A 16,559-nucleotide genomic window follows, 5' to 3' on the forward strand; every position below is an offset into this window, starting at 1 on the left:
TCATCCTCTCCATGCAATATACATAAAGGCCACTCTTCTCTCTCTCTCGCTTTTGCTGAAAAATATATCTCTTCCGAAATTTGTCCGTAATCCCAATAAATCGGCCGGATCACGGCATCTTGTGGGATTTTCTCTGTGGGTAGAAAAATCTCCTAATTGAAATTGAAGCGAGAGGATGACGTTAAGAAATTACTGGGAAATTCACAGCAGGATCAGCACAGAGATTTCCCCACACTTTGATGATGGCAAATGTGCGGAGAAGATGTTAATGTGAATCCATTGCACAAGTTATTCAAATTTATGCACATAAACTTCCGTTAATTCGAATGAGGGCAAAACGCAGAGCTGCGACTGTCGTTTTCTCAGCGGTGTGTCCCTCCTTCCACCCCACAAGGAGCCTCCCAAGGAAGTGCTGATTCGGAAGAATTTCCCCATGAATTTTACAAAATTGCTAAATTAACCTATTTGATGAATTAATCCTCTAGCGAGTGATGACGTCTTCTCGAATCCCCAGCAATTTTCTTTCGCATCTCTGAGACAATGTTAAAGTCTCACCCACTTGAACTGCTCTCAAGTTTAGTTTCTGTGTTGATAAGTTTTTCAATCAATTCACGTGAAAGCAATCACATAATTCATCATGATTAACAACTCTTCAATTCAATTTCCATTTGAATTTCACTTAAAATTTGCACCTCAAATATTTGCCATGGAAAACTTTATGGAAATCAATGTGGAATTTATTTGATGTGCTTGAAGAGGGAAAAGCTTCTGAAAGGCGCATCTTAAGGCACCCCCAAAGAGAAGAACTCATTAATTATTTCGTCTCATCATGCCAACGGTTCCCTCCCTTGTCATTTCACACAAGACAAGAGAAAGCACAATAATTTTGCTCACTTCTGACTCCCAATCCTGTGACGACTGTTTAATAAATTAATTCACGGTGTCAAGACAGGAGAGATTCTCGTACAACAAATAAATCCATCTGACAAATGTGTCTGGATTTGCCATCCTCATTCGCCTTTCACCAGCACTTCAACACTTTGCCAAGCGCCGCTCCTTTTTCGCTATTCCCCATAGGAAATTGTGTCAAATCAACACTTGCCCAATTCGTTGCCTTTGGCGACTTCTTCTTTCTTTTCTTCAGCTGCCGCCCAGAAATCGCGTTTGGAGTCTGGAGATTGTTCGAAGTAATTTACAGAGGAAATATTTGCTTGTGCCGCCATTGAAGGTGATAAAATGCGATAAAGATTGCCTCTTAAATTGCCAAAAAATACTCTTTTCGGCGCTCTTTTTGCTTAATGCCGCGCGCTTATGGCGTCATCCAATTAAGGGAGGAAAAAAAACTCTCTCAAGAGGAAACTCTCTTTTTACGTGCCTCCAATATTAAAATGCATTTTGCATTTTCTTACATTCGCCTTGAGTGTTATTTGATTAAAATAACAGAATAGGAAGGACGGAAGACGAGAAACACGACAAGTCCAGACATTTTAATTAGTAACAAAATTGCAGTCGAGTTTAATTTATTTCCTTCAGCGCACCCGAAAAGAATGCAGAAAAACCACACTTTTCCCATGTTCTTTCCCAGCTTATTAAGCATAATTGTCCAAGAGCTTAGAGAGCATTTATTTATTCTCAACATAATTTCATCTCCAGAATTTCTCCGTGTGCTTTTTCACTGTTTTATATTGGAAGTTTAATTGGAACGTAAATGCAATAATTGTCGTGGAATCTAAATTGGAAGGGAAAAGTCACTAGCAGATTTTTAGGAATTTTCTAGTTACAAAAATTGCGAAATAATCAAAAATTTAATATTTTCTGCAATATATTTACATAAATCAAATTATATTTAAATATTTTCTGAATATTTTACTAAAATTTAAATATGTGATTATTTTCTCCACATTTGGTCGCCAGAGGGCAGAAATGTTGGCGTGGGGGACGCTAATAATATTGCATTTTCACATAATTCTCTCTGTCTTCTCACGCATTCTCACACTTTATGACTTCCTGGCGTGATCCTGGCCAGGAAAGAACTAAATTTGAGCATCAGAATGAAGTTCTTCGCGTAGAAAAAGCCCGGTTTCATCATTAGTTCATCAGCTGATAAAATTTGAAAGGCATCAGAAAATTCTGATTGTATTTCTTAAAGGCGTTTTAGAATATTTTGTGATTTTTCTTTCTTCTTTTTAGCCACTTTTTCAGGTGGCAAAATGTGAAGAAAATATTTAAATACTTAGAAAAAAAATCTAATCTAATTTTAAATAAAAATCACGAAAAATCACAAATTTAATGTTCTAAAACTGCAAATGACTTTCCTCTTGCTAAATTGTGAGAAGGAAAAGTTTAATGTTTAATGTTTTTATCCTATCAAAAACACCCATCTTTGTTTAACATGGCAAATTTGGGAAAACTACCGTTCTTGCATTTGTAATTGTGTGCATTAATTCATCAGCTTTTTGCATCCCTAATTTATTCCAATACACAATCAAGGATAGTTGTTTGGTATCAATACAATGAACGCTGTGAAATTCAGCTGTAATCTGAGCTCAAATTACATTGCACGCCGTGTTATCGAAGCCAAGATGAAATGAAGGTTTTAATCTTTAATCTAGGCTCAATGCAGAAGTGAACCGCATTGTCTACTTCCTCCGCAACAACACACATATGCGACTACACAAGCCATTGAGATGTTTTTCCTGCATTGGGTGGAGAAAACACTTTTCCCGCACTGATAATATACATACATAATGTACACATGGCGTGGAAGGCGAAAAACCGAGAGCACTGATGCCCTTTTTTCCCTTCGACCGTTCATTTGCCACGAGCTGGCGGGGGTGGAAGGGGCGCGAGTGGGGTTGCTTGTGCAAAAAGTAATAAATAAATATAATGTAGAAAACAACGTGATAAATGGTTGAATTTATACCTCTTCTTTTGTGCTTTCTGCTCCTTTTCTCAATGCTCTCTCTCGTCCTGGACGATCACTTTTCGCCTTCAACCCTCCACTTTGTAGTCTGCGTGATTGACTATTTGTCCGACATAAATGCGAATTTTTTTCTCACTTCTCGCTCTTTCTCTCTCTCTCTCACCGTTCTTTGATGGTGAATTTATGTGTGTGAGGCTGAGGAAAAAAGTTAAGTTTATTGACCAGATTCTCCCCAAAGTACATGAGACCGTTTTGTGGGCTGAAATTGCACAGAATCCCAATTTAGATGGCCAATTAATTAAGGTGGTCTGGTGAGGAAATTAGCCTTGTGCGGTTTCAGCTCAGAGGATGGACGCTTACAGGTCAGTTTTTCGCAATGATAAAAGCGAAAAATTGTATGTGAATTTTTTTAGTGTTTTTGACTACAAAAGAATCCCAAAAATTGTAGCAAAAGAGCTTTGTGGTCATTGTGGATCACAGAAAGTGACAGAAAAATACTGTTTCAGACATTTTTGCTCAAATCAGAGAAGGAATAAATAGTTTAGCAAGCACAATTGTTCTATTTTCTCAAGCTAAAACACCCTTAACTTCCATATTTTATGCTATCTCAGGTACAAAAGCGTCTTTAAATATATTGTAATAAATTCTGATCAGATGAGAAACAATATTTTTTGAGAATAAAGACTAATAAAACACGGAATATTAAGAAAAATGTTTTCTTTCACATCATAAATTCTGGTGTTATTTTATATATTTTTATTGCTCACTCAAAAAGCGACATAATGAAAGCTTAACTCCGTTTCTATTTTATAAAGATATACACACTTGACTTGAATTTTGGATTATATTACAATGGAAAACTGGTGAGAGTTGTGAGTTGATTTGAGTGGTTCTATTGAAGCCATTAAGTTTTTAAAAATAAACTGGGCTTCGGACAAATCTCGCGTTCAACCTCAAAATGTGTGGAATGACATTGAAAAATGTGGGAGAAGTTTTCTGAAACTGGAAATATTTTATTCAATTTCGATCAAATGTGACCCATTCCAGGACGCATGCAAAGGCTCCACACTCTTCTCTCTTCAACTACAATCTTCTTCACCACATGTCTCACATGTAAAATGTATGTGACTCGAGATGATCATGTAAACGCCCATCCCTGGCTCGTGCACACGCTTACATCCCAAAAAATAAATCTAAATGGGGATAAATAAGAGGAGAAAAACGTACACTTGTAGCATAAATTTTTCACCAAAAAGACGAAATCCAAGAAGCAATGTTTCTTACACTTTTCCTGTTATTCTTATATTCTCTCTTATTTGTACTACGCTATCAAGCACAACACCGAACGTGAAGAGATACACAAACACAATACACCAATTATTGTTGCCCGGAGGGAAACAATCTGCCGGGCTGAGGATGAGGCGCAGGCATTTGTGCTTCCGGGAGAGGGAATCTCTTGCACAGGTACGACGAGAGAGAGATTTATTTATTTTCTTTTACTGATCCTCTGGACCCCGCCTCGCCCCCTCGTTGGCCCACCGCGTCTCACCACTAAATCATCCAGTGATTTAGAGCAACTCTTTCACTTGGAATATCTCCACTGAGCAGGAAATTGCACTGGAAAATTTATCATCCACCATATTGCGTCTGTATTTGTGTAGATTAACGTCAACGAGATCATTTACAACCATGTGGAGTCTCAACTCTGACACATCTCTGGGTAAATAAACATTTTCCGCGAGGGCGGGAAAGTCGCGCGGAGTTGTGATGGTAAGGAAAAATGCCCGGCACGCCGGTTTTCGCGGATTTCCTCCGGCACTTTTTCGACTACTGCTGGTGGAAATTCTCACACGGCGCACACGAAATTCAGAATCTCTCCGACAGACGCTCCGAGACTTTTCCCGTGACTTTCCTCACTGATTCTTCACACACAACTGATGAAGCACTGCTGAGTTTTCCGCTGAGCCACCTCGTTAGACTACCGCCGCTACAGTGCCTGCCAGTGAAATTGCGCAAGACAATTTTATCGCGCCAACAACGAAAGTTTGTTCAGTCAACAAGATGTTAATATGAGATTCTTAATGCCTCAGCATGTTGCGTCTTCACTGCATCGCGATTTATATCGCGAGAAAATTTATATTTTGGGTCTGAAAATGAATTTTAGGGCGTTGAGAGAATTATTAAGAACAGAAATCTGTGTTTTAATACGAAATTTGAGGTTGAGTTTAAGAAGAATAATGAACAAATAAAGGACACTTTACGATTTTTTCTCTATTTTCGACTACAGATTTTCGTCGGCATTATTTAAGATTCTGTTATGTGTAAAAATTAGAAGGTTTTATCGTAAAACCTTGCGTAAAACCGTAAATATTCGATTATAGATCAAGTATTAAAGTAATGTTGTGTATTCATTTGTGTTTGAAAGCTTTTCATGTGAGAAATTCGCTTCTGAACTGCAAAATCATTCTATGAAATAAATTTAATAGAAATTAATTTATAATTAATTCAAACGCTTTCTCTGACAAAACTGCGATCATGATCTTGATAAACCATTAAGAGAAAGCTTTCCTTAGCAAAATCTTCCAGTCAAAGAACACAATGATCATTGAGACAGAGAAATTGAACACATTTGTTAAACTTTTGTTACGCCAAACAATCTTTTTCCCAACAATACATCGCAGTTCTTTCTTCATTTGCATCACTTCTGCTGTGTGTGGGTGTTTTTCATACACTGGAAAAGCCGCGATTGCGCACAAATCCCTCAATTCTCCTCTCTCTGTCGTGGGCAGTGGAATCCGCAATCTGGCAAGAAGGCAGGACTGAGAAGGCCCGAGACGATGCCAATCCGTTGTCATGACGCCGTGAGCGTTGTCAACACAGTCCAGTGAAAATCCACCCGTGGGAAATGTCTCTGTTCCGCGTGATCACGTGGTGGAAGACTCAGTGTCCCAGCACTTCCGGCTTCGACAGTCTGAGTCTCCTCTGTGGCCGTCTGGGTTTGTCGGAGGACGGCGAGAAGGATGCCATCGCCGTGGGATCGCATTCTGGCCACTTGAGCATCTTTGCGCCATCTCCACCCCAAAGTGGCGCCACTTTCTCGCCCACGGACGTGCTGCTGGAGGTGAAGCTGCCTCAGCCCGTGATTGGGCTGGCGTGTGGAAAGTTCTCCAGCAGCCGAAGTGACAACAGAAGCTGCCTGGCTGTTCTGCACCCCATGAAGCTGAGCGTCTTCTGGGTCACAGCGACAGAAGGTGTGGCTGATCATGGGGCGCAATTTCGCCTTCAGCTCGCCTACGAAAGCATCCTCACGAAGTTCGCCTTCTCCCTCTGTCACGGCGGCTTTGGTGGCGTGAAAGGCAAGGAGTTCCTCTGCATCACTCACATGGATGGCGGACTGAAGTTCTTCGAGCAAGATGGCATTTCCTATGAAGCGCATTTGCCAGAAGAACGAACCATTCCGTCGCCGATGAAGTACATTTCCCGCATTGATTGCTTCGTCACCGTCGCGCCATCGGGCTTCGTTGAGTGCTTCAAGTACCAGGATTTGGCTCAATCGGCGGACAATGTGAGTGGCCAGCAGATTTTCCCCTTCTGGACATTCTTCATTGGCGAAGGAGTCATCGATCTAGCTGTGCATCAAGTGACCAAGTTTGTCGAACTCAATTCTATGCCAAGAATGCTCTTTTGATTCATCTTTGGTGTCTCTTTTTCCAGCAATGAATCCGTGGTTATTGTGTTGGGTGAGCATAACTTATTCTGCCTCACAGACACTGGCAAAGTCAAGTTTATCAAGAAGTTGGATTACACCGCTGTTTGCCTTCACACCTTCGTTATCGGATGGTATTGGGGTGAGTTTTCCCAGCACAATTCTGCATTTTATTGCAAGGCGGAGATAATATAGTCAGAAGTGGTGTACAGCTCAGCAAAAGTACTTAAGAAGTGGAAGTGTTCAAAAACTTGCAATATTTCTTTTTCTGATTGCTTCTTTCATTGCCAAATTATCCTAATTCTTTGGCTTCCTTTTGATTTATTAAGTAGAAATAGTCAGAATAATTCTTTTCTAGGTTATGAAATAAATAAAGGAGTGATTTAGTGTTAATTCGCATCCTAATACATCAATTCTTGTGCTCAAGTTGGAGAAATTGCTAGTCTTTGGCTAAATTAGGCATTTGCATGCAATAAATGTTGCTATTTTGAACTTTGTATGCAAAAATACACTGCAAATTGTGATAAAATTGGACATAACCTCAAAAATAATCATTTAGACTTGAAATATGTTGATTTGCAAAGTTTTCTGAACAATTTTGACTCCGAATCAGTAATTTTAAGTTCATTCGCAAATTATAAGAGATGATTTTGTAATTTAAAAGATGATTTTAAAGATCTGTTAGTAATATTTTTAGGTTATGATCGTTAAAAATACCTAAAAGAGTGATTTTAAGCGGAGTTTTACAGAAATATCAGAGGAAAACTTAAGAGATTCATGATAAGTTAAGAATCAGCGTAGAAAAAGTATAAAATTTCAAGTGGTGTACAAATCAAGGGTGTATTATCTCCTCCTTGTTTTACCGAATCAATTTGACTTTACTTCCAGAACCCGATGTTCGCCTAATGATTGCCATTGCCACGGAAATGGGTTCCTTTCTCATCTACGAGGAATCCAAACTCATCTGGTCAGCTCAACTGCCCGAAGTCCCAGTCGCCGTGACCAGAGGCACATTTACTGATTTGTCAGGAGGAATTGTGACTTTGAGCGACACTGGAGTCCTAACTGTGGGATTTCTCGGCTCCGAACCGCAGATATTCAAGGTTCCGGCGCTCAATCTGAAGCACTTAACAGTGGAGAAGGCGCAGAAGGAGTTGGAGGATTTGGAAGGTGAGATAAAGTCCGGCATTGACTTCACCGACATTTCCCTGATCAACGCAGCCGCTGAGCGAGAACTCTCGGTCAATGTGAGCATCAGCAAGGTCCTAGTTCAGTCCATTTACGCGCCCAAAGATGATGAATCTGACGACGGCGAGAGTCCGAAGATGTGCGAAATCAGTGTCGTTCTCAAGGCCTCAATTGCCATCGATCATGCGCAAGTGATCGTGAACGCAGATCCGCCGCTCATGGCCAAAGATCCTGTCCACGTGTTTCGTGATGTCGAGAGCAAGGCGACTCGCCGAGTGTCCACGTGGATTTACATGGCAAAGAGACTAGATCCGCCTTCGCTGCAGATCAGCGTTCTGGTTTCCTCCATCAACAGACAAGGCATTCCGCGGGTGTGCGAGAAGAAGATCTTCCTGCCCATCGGGCTCGTGTACAAGAGTGGCAGCGCTCAGAAGGAGGCCAAATACAAGATTGTCGTTGAAGCTGAGAATGTGGCGAAGAATGTTGCGGAACTCTTCGCCGAGATGCAGTTTGAAGCTTCAGCGCAAGCCATTGCCTTCAAGTCAATCTACTCAGGAATTTCAACGACAATTGTCGCTGCAAAGAACTCCAATCGATATCGCATTCAAAGTGACAATCTGGAAGCTTTATCAGGAATTCTCAGTCTATTCTTGAGTCGCTTGCAAACGTCTCCAAACGATTCTGGCGAGAAGATCAAGATCAGCGGAGTTTTCTTCACGGAAGAACTCATTCACACGATTGACAATCACGCAAGATGTGCGCAAGAGATGAAAGATCTCATTGAAGAGATCGACAATCGTCTTAAGCAAATGCGACTGATTCAGAGAAGCATTCTGTCGAAGCTACAGAACAAATCATCAGAAGCCATCACTGGTTTGCACATGCTTCTGAAGCTCACGCACGAAGACATTCTTCGTCTTATGAATCTGATCAGAGATCTCGAGGGGAAATCCGAAGACATTAAAATCAATCTTTCCTGCATTCTCAACATCTTGCGCGAAACACTCAAATATTGCGGATTGCCGAATTATGTGACGGAGAATTTACAAAGTGTTCTCGTGACGCCGATCAACGATTGGACAGAACAGGTAAAAAAAGAAAACTTATGAATTATTTGCGCTTCAATTTCGTGTCTTTTTGCTTTAAGATCAATATTTATGTTTCTTCCAAAAATATTTATTAAGATATAATTTCGCTCTCAAACAACGATATATACATATAAGTGTCTTCATTCTCTTGCAGAGACACTAATTAGAAGTCTCGATAAAATAAATTATAGGTCAATTAAACATTTCTGTACAAAAATTCGCTCTAGACATAAAATTTAAGCGGATTTGTGATGCTTCAGTTCATTTTATGCTCGATTTACAGATTTGGGAGGAATCTATTGCGGCGCCGGTGGATCTCATGAGCCACGTGGGTGTCTTGAGTAAGCACAAAGGGATGGATTTCGATGAGAACTACTCTTTTCTGGTCACAAATCCCTTCGATTTGGCTCGCCTCAAGCGTCAGCTCGTGAATCTCTTCGATCGAGTCACGCGCCTGATCGCCGAAGGAACCTCAGAGGTGCGGGAAGAGGGCCAGAAGGAGCTGGAGATCAGTGACTGGCTCAATGAGGCATCGCCGACCATTGCCGATGGCTAAAAGATGAGGAGGAATAAAGGGAACTTACATGGGTTTATAGAGCAGAGGATTTCTCAGACTCTCGTCGGCGCCGTCAAAAACCACACTCTCGAACATCCACTTCCTCATGATGCGACACTTGGGGCCACACTTGGGGCTGCCGCACTTTGGGCACGAGAAGAAACACCCGCAGCACGTGAGGCGCAGGCAATCGCACAAATCCTGGCCATTCTCGATCAGCTGCGCGGCGCGCGTGTCGTGCGATCGACTGGTGGCGCTTGTCGTCTCCATTGGGATCTTCTTCAGCTTGTTCTTCTCCCGCTTCGACGTCTCCGGATTGAAGTCCTTCATGAACTTGTTGTCCTCCATCAGCCTCCGGAGGCGCTTCATGGCCTGCTGATTGCGCACCTGCGCCAGATCAGATGCACTCGGTCCGGAACTCTTGGCTGTGCTCTTCCTGGACATGTTGCTGCGCTGCGTCACACTCTGCTGTGTCTTCGACAGTCGCGTGCGCCCCATTGAGTCCACAGTGGGCGCGGAGGCTGCAGAAGAGGCGCAAAAGCGTCACTAAGAGATATTTTGATGGAGAACTTTCCAGGAGACTCACCATCGCTATCCTTGGACTCGTCTGGTTCACTATCATCGGAGATGATAAGGATTGACTCAGCGGCCGGTTCTGCAGACATTTCACGGCGATTTTCTTGAGAAATTGAGCAACAATTAAATATTTTACAAGCAGCCGGCAAATCTCTACTGTCAAAGTATCTTTACACTATGCGCCACTAGAGGCGTTCGGAACTAGAGAGGAGATCCATGGTGTTCGCCGCGTTCACAGATATTGTGAGCGATTAGGTGAATTTTATTAATACAAGTTTTATGAAGAATGAATGTGTCCAATAATTGGTCAACTTAAGAATCTCTGTTTCAAGAAAATAACTTTGCATCTTTTCTTTACTCAAGATTTTTATCAGTTGCTGTAGTTTAATAATTTCTGTTCAATTGAAACTGCGACATTTTCGCATTTTCCCTCGCGAATTGTATGAAAAATCAGCGAGTATTTTGTAAATCGATACCGTCTGCAGATATTGAACATCTCTCCGAGTGATGTTAAGCCTCGGTAGCGCAGTAGGTAGCGCGTAAGTCTCATAATCTTAAGGTCGTGAGTTCGATCCTCACCCGGGGCACTTCTTTTGCCTCATTTTCCGCCAAACATCATTTATTTTTCCAAACTTTCATCATTTTAGTCATAGTACTGGACATTCTCATCTATATTGAAGCTCTCCAGATCGTACGTCGTGTCCACGACGAAGACTTGGAGGAAGTCTTCGAACTTGTAGGTCTTCTTCAGGAATGTGTCCGTGAGCTGCAGATCCGTGATGGTGATCAGGCCGAGCTGCACGGGGAACACGGTGAGACTGCAGTCCGTGAAGGCACCGGAAGCGATGGAGCCCAGCGTGTATTCCGTGTTGCCGGTGTACGGACCGTTCTGGCGCGCCTTGGCCAGCAGACTCACGGCCAGTTCCATGGACTGATCGCTGGTGTTGGTGATGCGGCACTTGAAGCTGAAGGCACTGCCTATCCGGACGATGCTGGAGGCCTCAATCACGCTCAGTCGGAGGTCCTTGAAATCGATGGGACTGCGCTGCAGTTGACTTGTCTGCAAGCGTCCGCGCTCGCCCAGATTCGAGCGCCACACGATGTCCAGCTTCCCGATGTCGTTGGCGATGCGCAGGGCGTTGGGATCATCGGCCACGGCCGGAATGGGCTTGATGCAGTACAGGAATTGGCAGCTGTTGAGCGGCTGCAGCATCTTCATGGCCGGGAACACAGACTCCCCCGAGGCCAGGCTGTTCAGCTCCGTGGCAGTGTACTTATCCGAACTCTCCAGCTCCACCTTCTCCAGGCAAATCGTGCCCGCCGTGATGTTCTGGATTTGCGCCTCGAGATACACTTCGTCCGTCTCGGCATTGTAGAACTTCGTCTTCACGTCCAGCGGTTTCACCACCTGGAACTTGAAGAACTTCCGGAACGATGCCGGCAATCCTGCCGCCGTGGTGTACTGCACTTCGCACACAAGGATGTGCGTCCCGATTTCCACCACTTCGTGGTGAATCACGTCGTCCAGTGTGTCCTCCGGATTCAGTGTCACCGGCAGCTCCTTCCCCACGTGCATGGGCAGGTTGATTCGCGAGGTCGTGCTCTGCAGATCAGCCTTCACGGTCACATTGTGAACAGGATACTTTGTGCAGTTGTGGACGCAAATGTAGCTGGAAAAGGATTCGCCGAGGTAAATATTGCCGAAGCTCTGCGGCAGGAGCATAAAGGATCCCGCTGCGATCGTCTCCATGCCACGTGCAGTGGTCGCATCCTCCTGGAGCAGCTTGTGCAGAGTGTTCTGGGGCAGATCTTTGGCTTCCGCCGTCACCACTCGAGGCGTCACGAGAGTCGGTCGAGTCAGCCTCATCACTGCCGGAAAGGAATCATTATTCCGTGGAATTCTGACGCAAACAAATCCTCCTCACCTTTGAGTGCCAGAAGATGATCCCCAGACTCAGCTGCAGTCATTTTTCGCCGGGTTTTCACGGATTTTCGCGGAACACAAAAATCAAAACAAAACACCCACAAAGTGAGGTTACGTTCATCCCATCGGGCAACCCAAAATATTTTGCTGTCAAAGTTGTCATGTTGAATTGCAGAAATTCCTGCGACAACAAAGAGAAATCGCCCCAAAATTCTAATTAGATGGAATATTAGAGTTCCACGAGCATGGAATCAGTGCAGGGAAGGATAATAGCGTCCAGTGAGGGTGATCTGGAGGAGAATCACCCCGTGGCAGCGAGCTTTTCCAGCTCCTCAACGCACTCCGACGAGATCTCGACTTCCTCAGAAGTCTCGCAGGCCATCCCGCACGCCCTCATTCGGGAGCAGTGGCAGTTGGTGCTGGGCCAGGAGGCCTCCATGGTGGATCTGCAGAGCGCCATCGAGCTGTGCCGAAGGCTGGTGCTGGAGTATGACGAGGGCAGCTTGGAGAGAAAGTGGATTGTTCGTCATCTTGTGGAGCTGCGCTTTCGTCTGCGGGAGATTCAAGATGTGGTCGAGGATCCAGAGGGTGTGGCCCCACCGTCAACCAGAGTCATCCTGGGCCACCACTTCGTCACGCGGCAGTTGCTGAACGTGTCGCAGAAGCAGTTCTGCGATCACTGCACAGGAATCATCTGGAGCGTTGTGCAGGCGTCCTACATCTGCTCCGATTGCTCCTTCTGCGTCCACCACAAGTGTCTGAGCAGCGTGCTGAGGGTGTGCGCTCACGTGGTGGCCACGGATCGGAAGCTGCCCACTGACGATATCTGCCCAGAAGTGGGTCTGGCGGAGCAGAAGTACAAATGCGCAGAGTGCAGCGTTCCGCTCACGTTCACCAGTAAGTTTTCCCTGATGCCCGAACCTCTCCTGGTTGCATGCTTCCGGACCAGACCGACGAGGCTCGAAGGTTAGCCGGAAAGAGCCCTCTTTACCCTCTTTTCCGTCTAATCATCCTTCCTTTCAGAGCTTCCATGGACTGAGGCGCGCCTGTGCGACTACTCAGGACTCTACTTCTGCCCCACGTGCCACTGGAACAACTCCAGCGCCATTCCCGCCCGGATTGTGCACAACTGGGACTTCACACCCAGGCGAGTGGGGCGCGCGAGTCTGCAGGAATTGGTGCTGCTGCACGACAAGCCTGTGATCAACTTGGAGGAACTCAATCCGAAACTCTTCGTGTTCGTGCAGAAGCTGGCGCACGTGAAGAAAGTGCGCGTGGATCTGTTCCACATGAAGAAGTATCTCACTGAGTGTCGTCTCGCGGGCGCTGAGAAGCTCCTGGACGCTCTGCCCGGTGCCAGAAGGTATCTTATGCAGTCTCCTGAGATGTACAGCGTGGCGGATCTCGTGGCGGTGGAATCGGGAGTCCTGCAGGACTTCCTCACGAAGATCTACGACTCCTTCGAGCGACACATCCGCAAGTGCCAGATCTGCTCCGGGAAGGGCTACTTGTGCGAAGCCTGTGGCAATAATGAGGTCATCTTTCCCTTCGACGACTGCTCAGTGCCGTGCAGAAAATGCAATTCCATCTTCCATCGCGTCTGCTGGCTGCGCAAAAACCAGTCCTGCATCAAGTGCATTCGGCTGGACAAGAGGCGCTCCCAGGAGGACGCCAGCTAGCCTCTGTTTTGTTAATAATACATCTTATTTCCTGCCAAGCACCGTTACTTTTCAGTCCGCCGCGGTCTTTTCTAGCAATTTCTCGCGCTTTATAGCACCGCGTGACGTCACAGTTTGACACCTTTCGCTGGAAATTGTGATCCAGCTTTTCTCCTCCCTTTTTCCGCGATTCCCAGTGCAATTTCGCCCCAGGAGCGGTGCTCCCTGGCCAGGTGGCAGTGCACAGAAGAGGCAGACAATGGCGGCCAAGCGGCCCAGTTCGTTCCGGGAGGAGAAGAGCGCCCTGGATGAGCCCCCGATGTCGCGACTGTTCATCGTCTGTGGCAAGTCCCACACGGAGGAGGAGTTCATGACCCTCTTCCAGCCCTACGGCAATGTGGAGGAGGTGTGGATGGTGAAGGACAAGACGACGGGAGAGAGCAAGGGCGTCGTGTATGTGAAGTTCAGCAGGACGTCAGAGGCTGCGCACGCCCTGGAGGCGCTCAATGGGAAGGTTCTGGTGGAGGGCGAGCGCCCCATCAAGGTCCTGGTGGCGTCAAATCGCGCCCAGGGCGCCAAGAAGGCGTCCGACAATGACTACGAGAAGTGCGTGAGGCTGTTCGTGCTCATCCCCAAGACCATGACCGAGGAAGAGCTGCAGGCGGAGTTCAATCAGTTCGGGGAGCTGGACTACGTGACCATCATCCGGGACAGGAGCAGCAGGGAGACAAAGGGATTCGCCTACGTGAAGTATAGAAAGTGAGTCACGAATAATCTCTCTTTCTCTGCTGGTGAAGGGAAATTCACTTTCGCTCCTCTTTTTGCAGGTTCTCCGACGCTGCCAATGCCTTCGAGAATTGCGACAAGAAGTACAAGGCCATGTTCGCGGAGCCCAAGCCGCCGAAGAATGACATTATGGCCTCCCATGACTCCCTCCTGATCTGCACCAGCTCGAGTCGGCGCATGTCCGGCAGCGGATTGATTCCGCCGCTGCTCAGCGACTTGTCCACCACCACGAGTCGCTCCATGTCGTCGCAGGACGTCTCGCTGAACGTCATCTGCAGCTCAATGGTGAACCAGGATCAGCTGTGGCGCCTGTTCGACATCATCCCCGGCCTGGACTACTGTCACATCACCGGCGAGTTCAACAGGAACTCCAACTGTGCCATTGCCACGTACTCCAATCCCAGCGCCGCCGCGTACGCGCGCGACAAGTTGCACGGCTTCGAGTATCCTATCGGGGAGCGGCTGATCGTCAAGGGCGGCCCGGATCTGTCGCCGGTGCCGCCCATGGTGCCACAAGCGAGCGTACTCAGTGACTCCCTGGGCCAGGGCGAAGTCCCGTGCTCCGTCTCGCTGCCGCCTCAGGCGCCTCTGGCCAACTCTTCATCCGCAGTGGCGCAGAGATGCTTCATCGTCTGCGTGTCGCAGGTAATTTGACGCCCACGGATTCTTCCGAATAATTTAATATTCTTGCCACATATTACCGCCAGAGGGCAGCAGTTTAAATGCGTGTAGAAGTTTCGATTGTATTTCCCAAAGACAAATACGGCTTTTAGGATGTTCAAGTACAGCTTGAGGCAAATTTTGACGCGTATTTTCTCTTTCTGCCAAGTTTTGTATCACAATTTTAACACAAATGAGCTAATATGGGGGTTTAAACGACTAAATTTAGCGTAAAATGCAATAAACCGGGCGTTTAAACCCCTACAATTAGCATATCGGTTGAATTATGGGGCGAATCTTTTCTAACTTTCTATTTTTCCGTTTTTCTACTTGATCTGCTGATCAAATGATGAGGAATCCGGGTTTTTTCTATGCGAAAAGGACTAAAACCTTCATTTTCACGCTCAAATTCTCTCTGAGTGATGCAAATGCGTGAGAAAATAGTTAATCTTTTGCTCTATTTCAAGGCTCTCCCGACGCAAGTGCTGAAGAACGTCTTCTGCCGCTTCGGGGATCTCATCGAAGTCTACCTGCTGCCGAACAAGAACTGCGGCTATGCCAAGTATGCGCGCGAGGAGAGCTGCCGGAAGGCCATTGAGAAGCTGAACGGGGCGGAAGTGTACGGCGTGCGGCTGAAAGTGATGGAGGCTGAGGAGCCGAGCGAGAGGAAGCGACCGCGTCGCGAAGACTAAGGTAAGTTGCAGCTAATGCGTCTCACTTTCTCTCTCTCTCTTGCAGCTGCTGTGCGCGCGGGAGATTCGCAGGAGGCGCGGAAAGAGTTGTATATTTCTTTAATATGCCTTTGACTTTCAGATCACACATTTTTTCTCATAATAATTTGGAGTGTGTGAGTGAATTAACTGAAGTTGCACTCTGTTTCCTTACCATCTTTCGCAGAGAACAGAACAATGCGAAGAGACACACACAGATGACGACGACGCATGAACGCACATGAACTAATAGAAAAAAAAATGTAGTTTGATACTCAGTAGAATTCATATAATGAAAACGGACAGACCGCTAAAGGAAGCACGATCTTGACATTGAAGCTGATAAAACGCACAAAATTCTGACACTGACGACATGGATGTGAGCCACGAAGTGGACTTTATTGGTGGGTTTCATTTCTCGATGTTTTATTCTCTTCTATTGAATGTGGAACATGAACATTACTTAGGTATGTGTGTGAAAGAATGAAGATTTCCTTTATCTCCTCATCCTGTGGGTGATTGTGAGGAGGGGAGAAGTATTATTTGTGTACTTCTGTACTGCGCTAATTGTACAACAGGTGTTTTTTTTCTCGTAAAATAAATGGACTACGCGTTATTTATTCAATATTGTGCCATGTTTTCCTTGCCGTTGAGTTATTTGAGAAATTCAGCGCCCCGAAATGTCTTAAAACACATGCGACAGTCGCCCGACAATCCGTGTGATTGTCTCACTTCATCCGCTGCTGCGATTTCAGCGTGCACGAAGCATATGCTTGATGTGCAT

The 16,559-nt window shown here is 45.6% G+C and overlaps 6 protein-coding genes and 1 non-coding gene across 9 annotated transcripts in view; 4 read left to right on the forward strand and 3 right to left on the reverse strand.

The window, feature by feature from the left end:
• Window positions 1-4,741, reverse strand: part of LOC132260136 (diacylglycerol kinase 1) — a 43,473-nt gene extending 38,732 nt beyond the window's left edge. For both annotated transcript variants that reach the window (XM_059758082.1, XM_059758081.1), the window contains exons 1-2: window positions 4,151-4,741; window positions 2,924-3,118 (exon numbers count right to left, since the gene is read on the reverse strand). The gene's annotated coding sequence lies outside the window, so the exon portion shown is untranslated. The remainder of the gene's footprint in view (window positions 1-2,923; window positions 3,119-4,150) is intronic.
• A 1,087-nt stretch (window positions 4,742-5,828) lies between these two features.
• LOC132260917 (protein PTHB1) lies at window positions 5,829-9,461 on the forward strand. The gene is made up of 4 exons (XM_059759312.1): window positions 5,829-6,571; window positions 6,638-6,771; window positions 7,518-8,905; window positions 9,189-9,461. Exons 1-4 carry the CDS (start codon window positions 5,829-5,831, stop codon window positions 9,459-9,461), a joined length of 2,538 nt encoding a protein of 845 aa, XP_059615295.1.
• Window positions 9,462-9,485: 24 nt separating this feature from the next.
• Window positions 9,486-10,216, reverse strand: LOC132260860 (ARL14 effector protein-like). Its single transcript, XM_059759240.1, has 2 exons — window positions 10,048-10,216; window positions 9,486-9,982 (listed from the first exon to the last, which is right to left on the reverse strand). The coding sequence occupies exons 1-2, from the start codon at window positions 10,124-10,126 to the stop codon at window positions 9,486-9,488; spliced, it is 576 nt and encodes a 191-aa protein (XP_059615223.1). The 5' UTR covers window positions 10,127-10,216.
• Window positions 10,217-10,551: 335 nt separating this feature from the next.
• Window positions 10,552-10,624, forward strand: Trnam-cau (transfer RNA methionine (anticodon CAU)). Its single transcript has one exon. It is a non-coding gene; the product is annotated as a tRNA-Met (tRNA).
• Window positions 10,556-12,079, reverse strand: LOC132260859 (probable trafficking protein particle complex subunit 13 homolog). The gene is made up of 2 exons (XM_059759238.1): window positions 11,963-12,079; window positions 10,556-11,906 (listed from the first exon to the last, which is right to left on the reverse strand). Exons 1-2 carry the CDS (start codon window positions 12,003-12,005, stop codon window positions 10,681-10,683), a joined length of 1,269 nt encoding a protein of 422 aa, XP_059615221.1. The 5' UTR covers window positions 12,006-12,079; the 3' UTR covers window positions 10,556-10,680.
• Window positions 12,080-12,167: 88 nt separating this feature from the next.
• Window positions 12,168-13,672, forward strand: LOC132260856 (differentially expressed in FDCP 8 homolog). 2 transcript variants are annotated; one of them, XM_059759235.1, is made up of 2 exons: window positions 12,168-12,927; window positions 12,985-13,672. In XM_059759235.1, exons 1-2 carry the CDS (start codon window positions 12,207-12,209, stop codon window positions 13,638-13,640), a joined length of 1,377 nt encoding a protein of 458 aa, XP_059615218.1. In that variant the 5' UTR covers window positions 12,168-12,206; the 3' UTR covers window positions 13,641-13,672. The 2 variants fall into 2 exon arrangements, with proteins under 2 accessions (XP_059615218.1, XP_059615219.1); XM_059759236.1 differs by having other exon boundaries at window positions 12,168-12,858.
• A 17-nt stretch (window positions 13,673-13,689) lies between these two features.
• LOC132260858 (RNA-binding protein 45) lies at window positions 13,690-15,758 on the forward strand. The gene is made up of 3 exons (XM_059759237.1): window positions 13,690-14,378; window positions 14,447-15,050; window positions 15,533-15,758. Exons 1-3 carry the CDS (start codon window positions 13,879-13,881, stop codon window positions 15,755-15,757), a joined length of 1,329 nt encoding a protein of 442 aa, XP_059615220.1. The 5' UTR covers window positions 13,690-13,878; the 3' UTR covers window position 15,758.
• Window positions 15,759-16,559: the final 801 nt, after the last annotated feature.

This window comes from Phlebotomus argentipes, unplaced genomic scaffold, assembly GCF_947086385.1.
Source record: "Phlebotomus argentipes unplaced genomic scaffold, Phlebotomus argentipes genome assembly scaffold_18, whole genome shotgun sequence".
NCBI lineage: Eukaryota > Metazoa > Arthropoda > Insecta > Diptera > Psychodidae > Phlebotomus > Phlebotomus argentipes.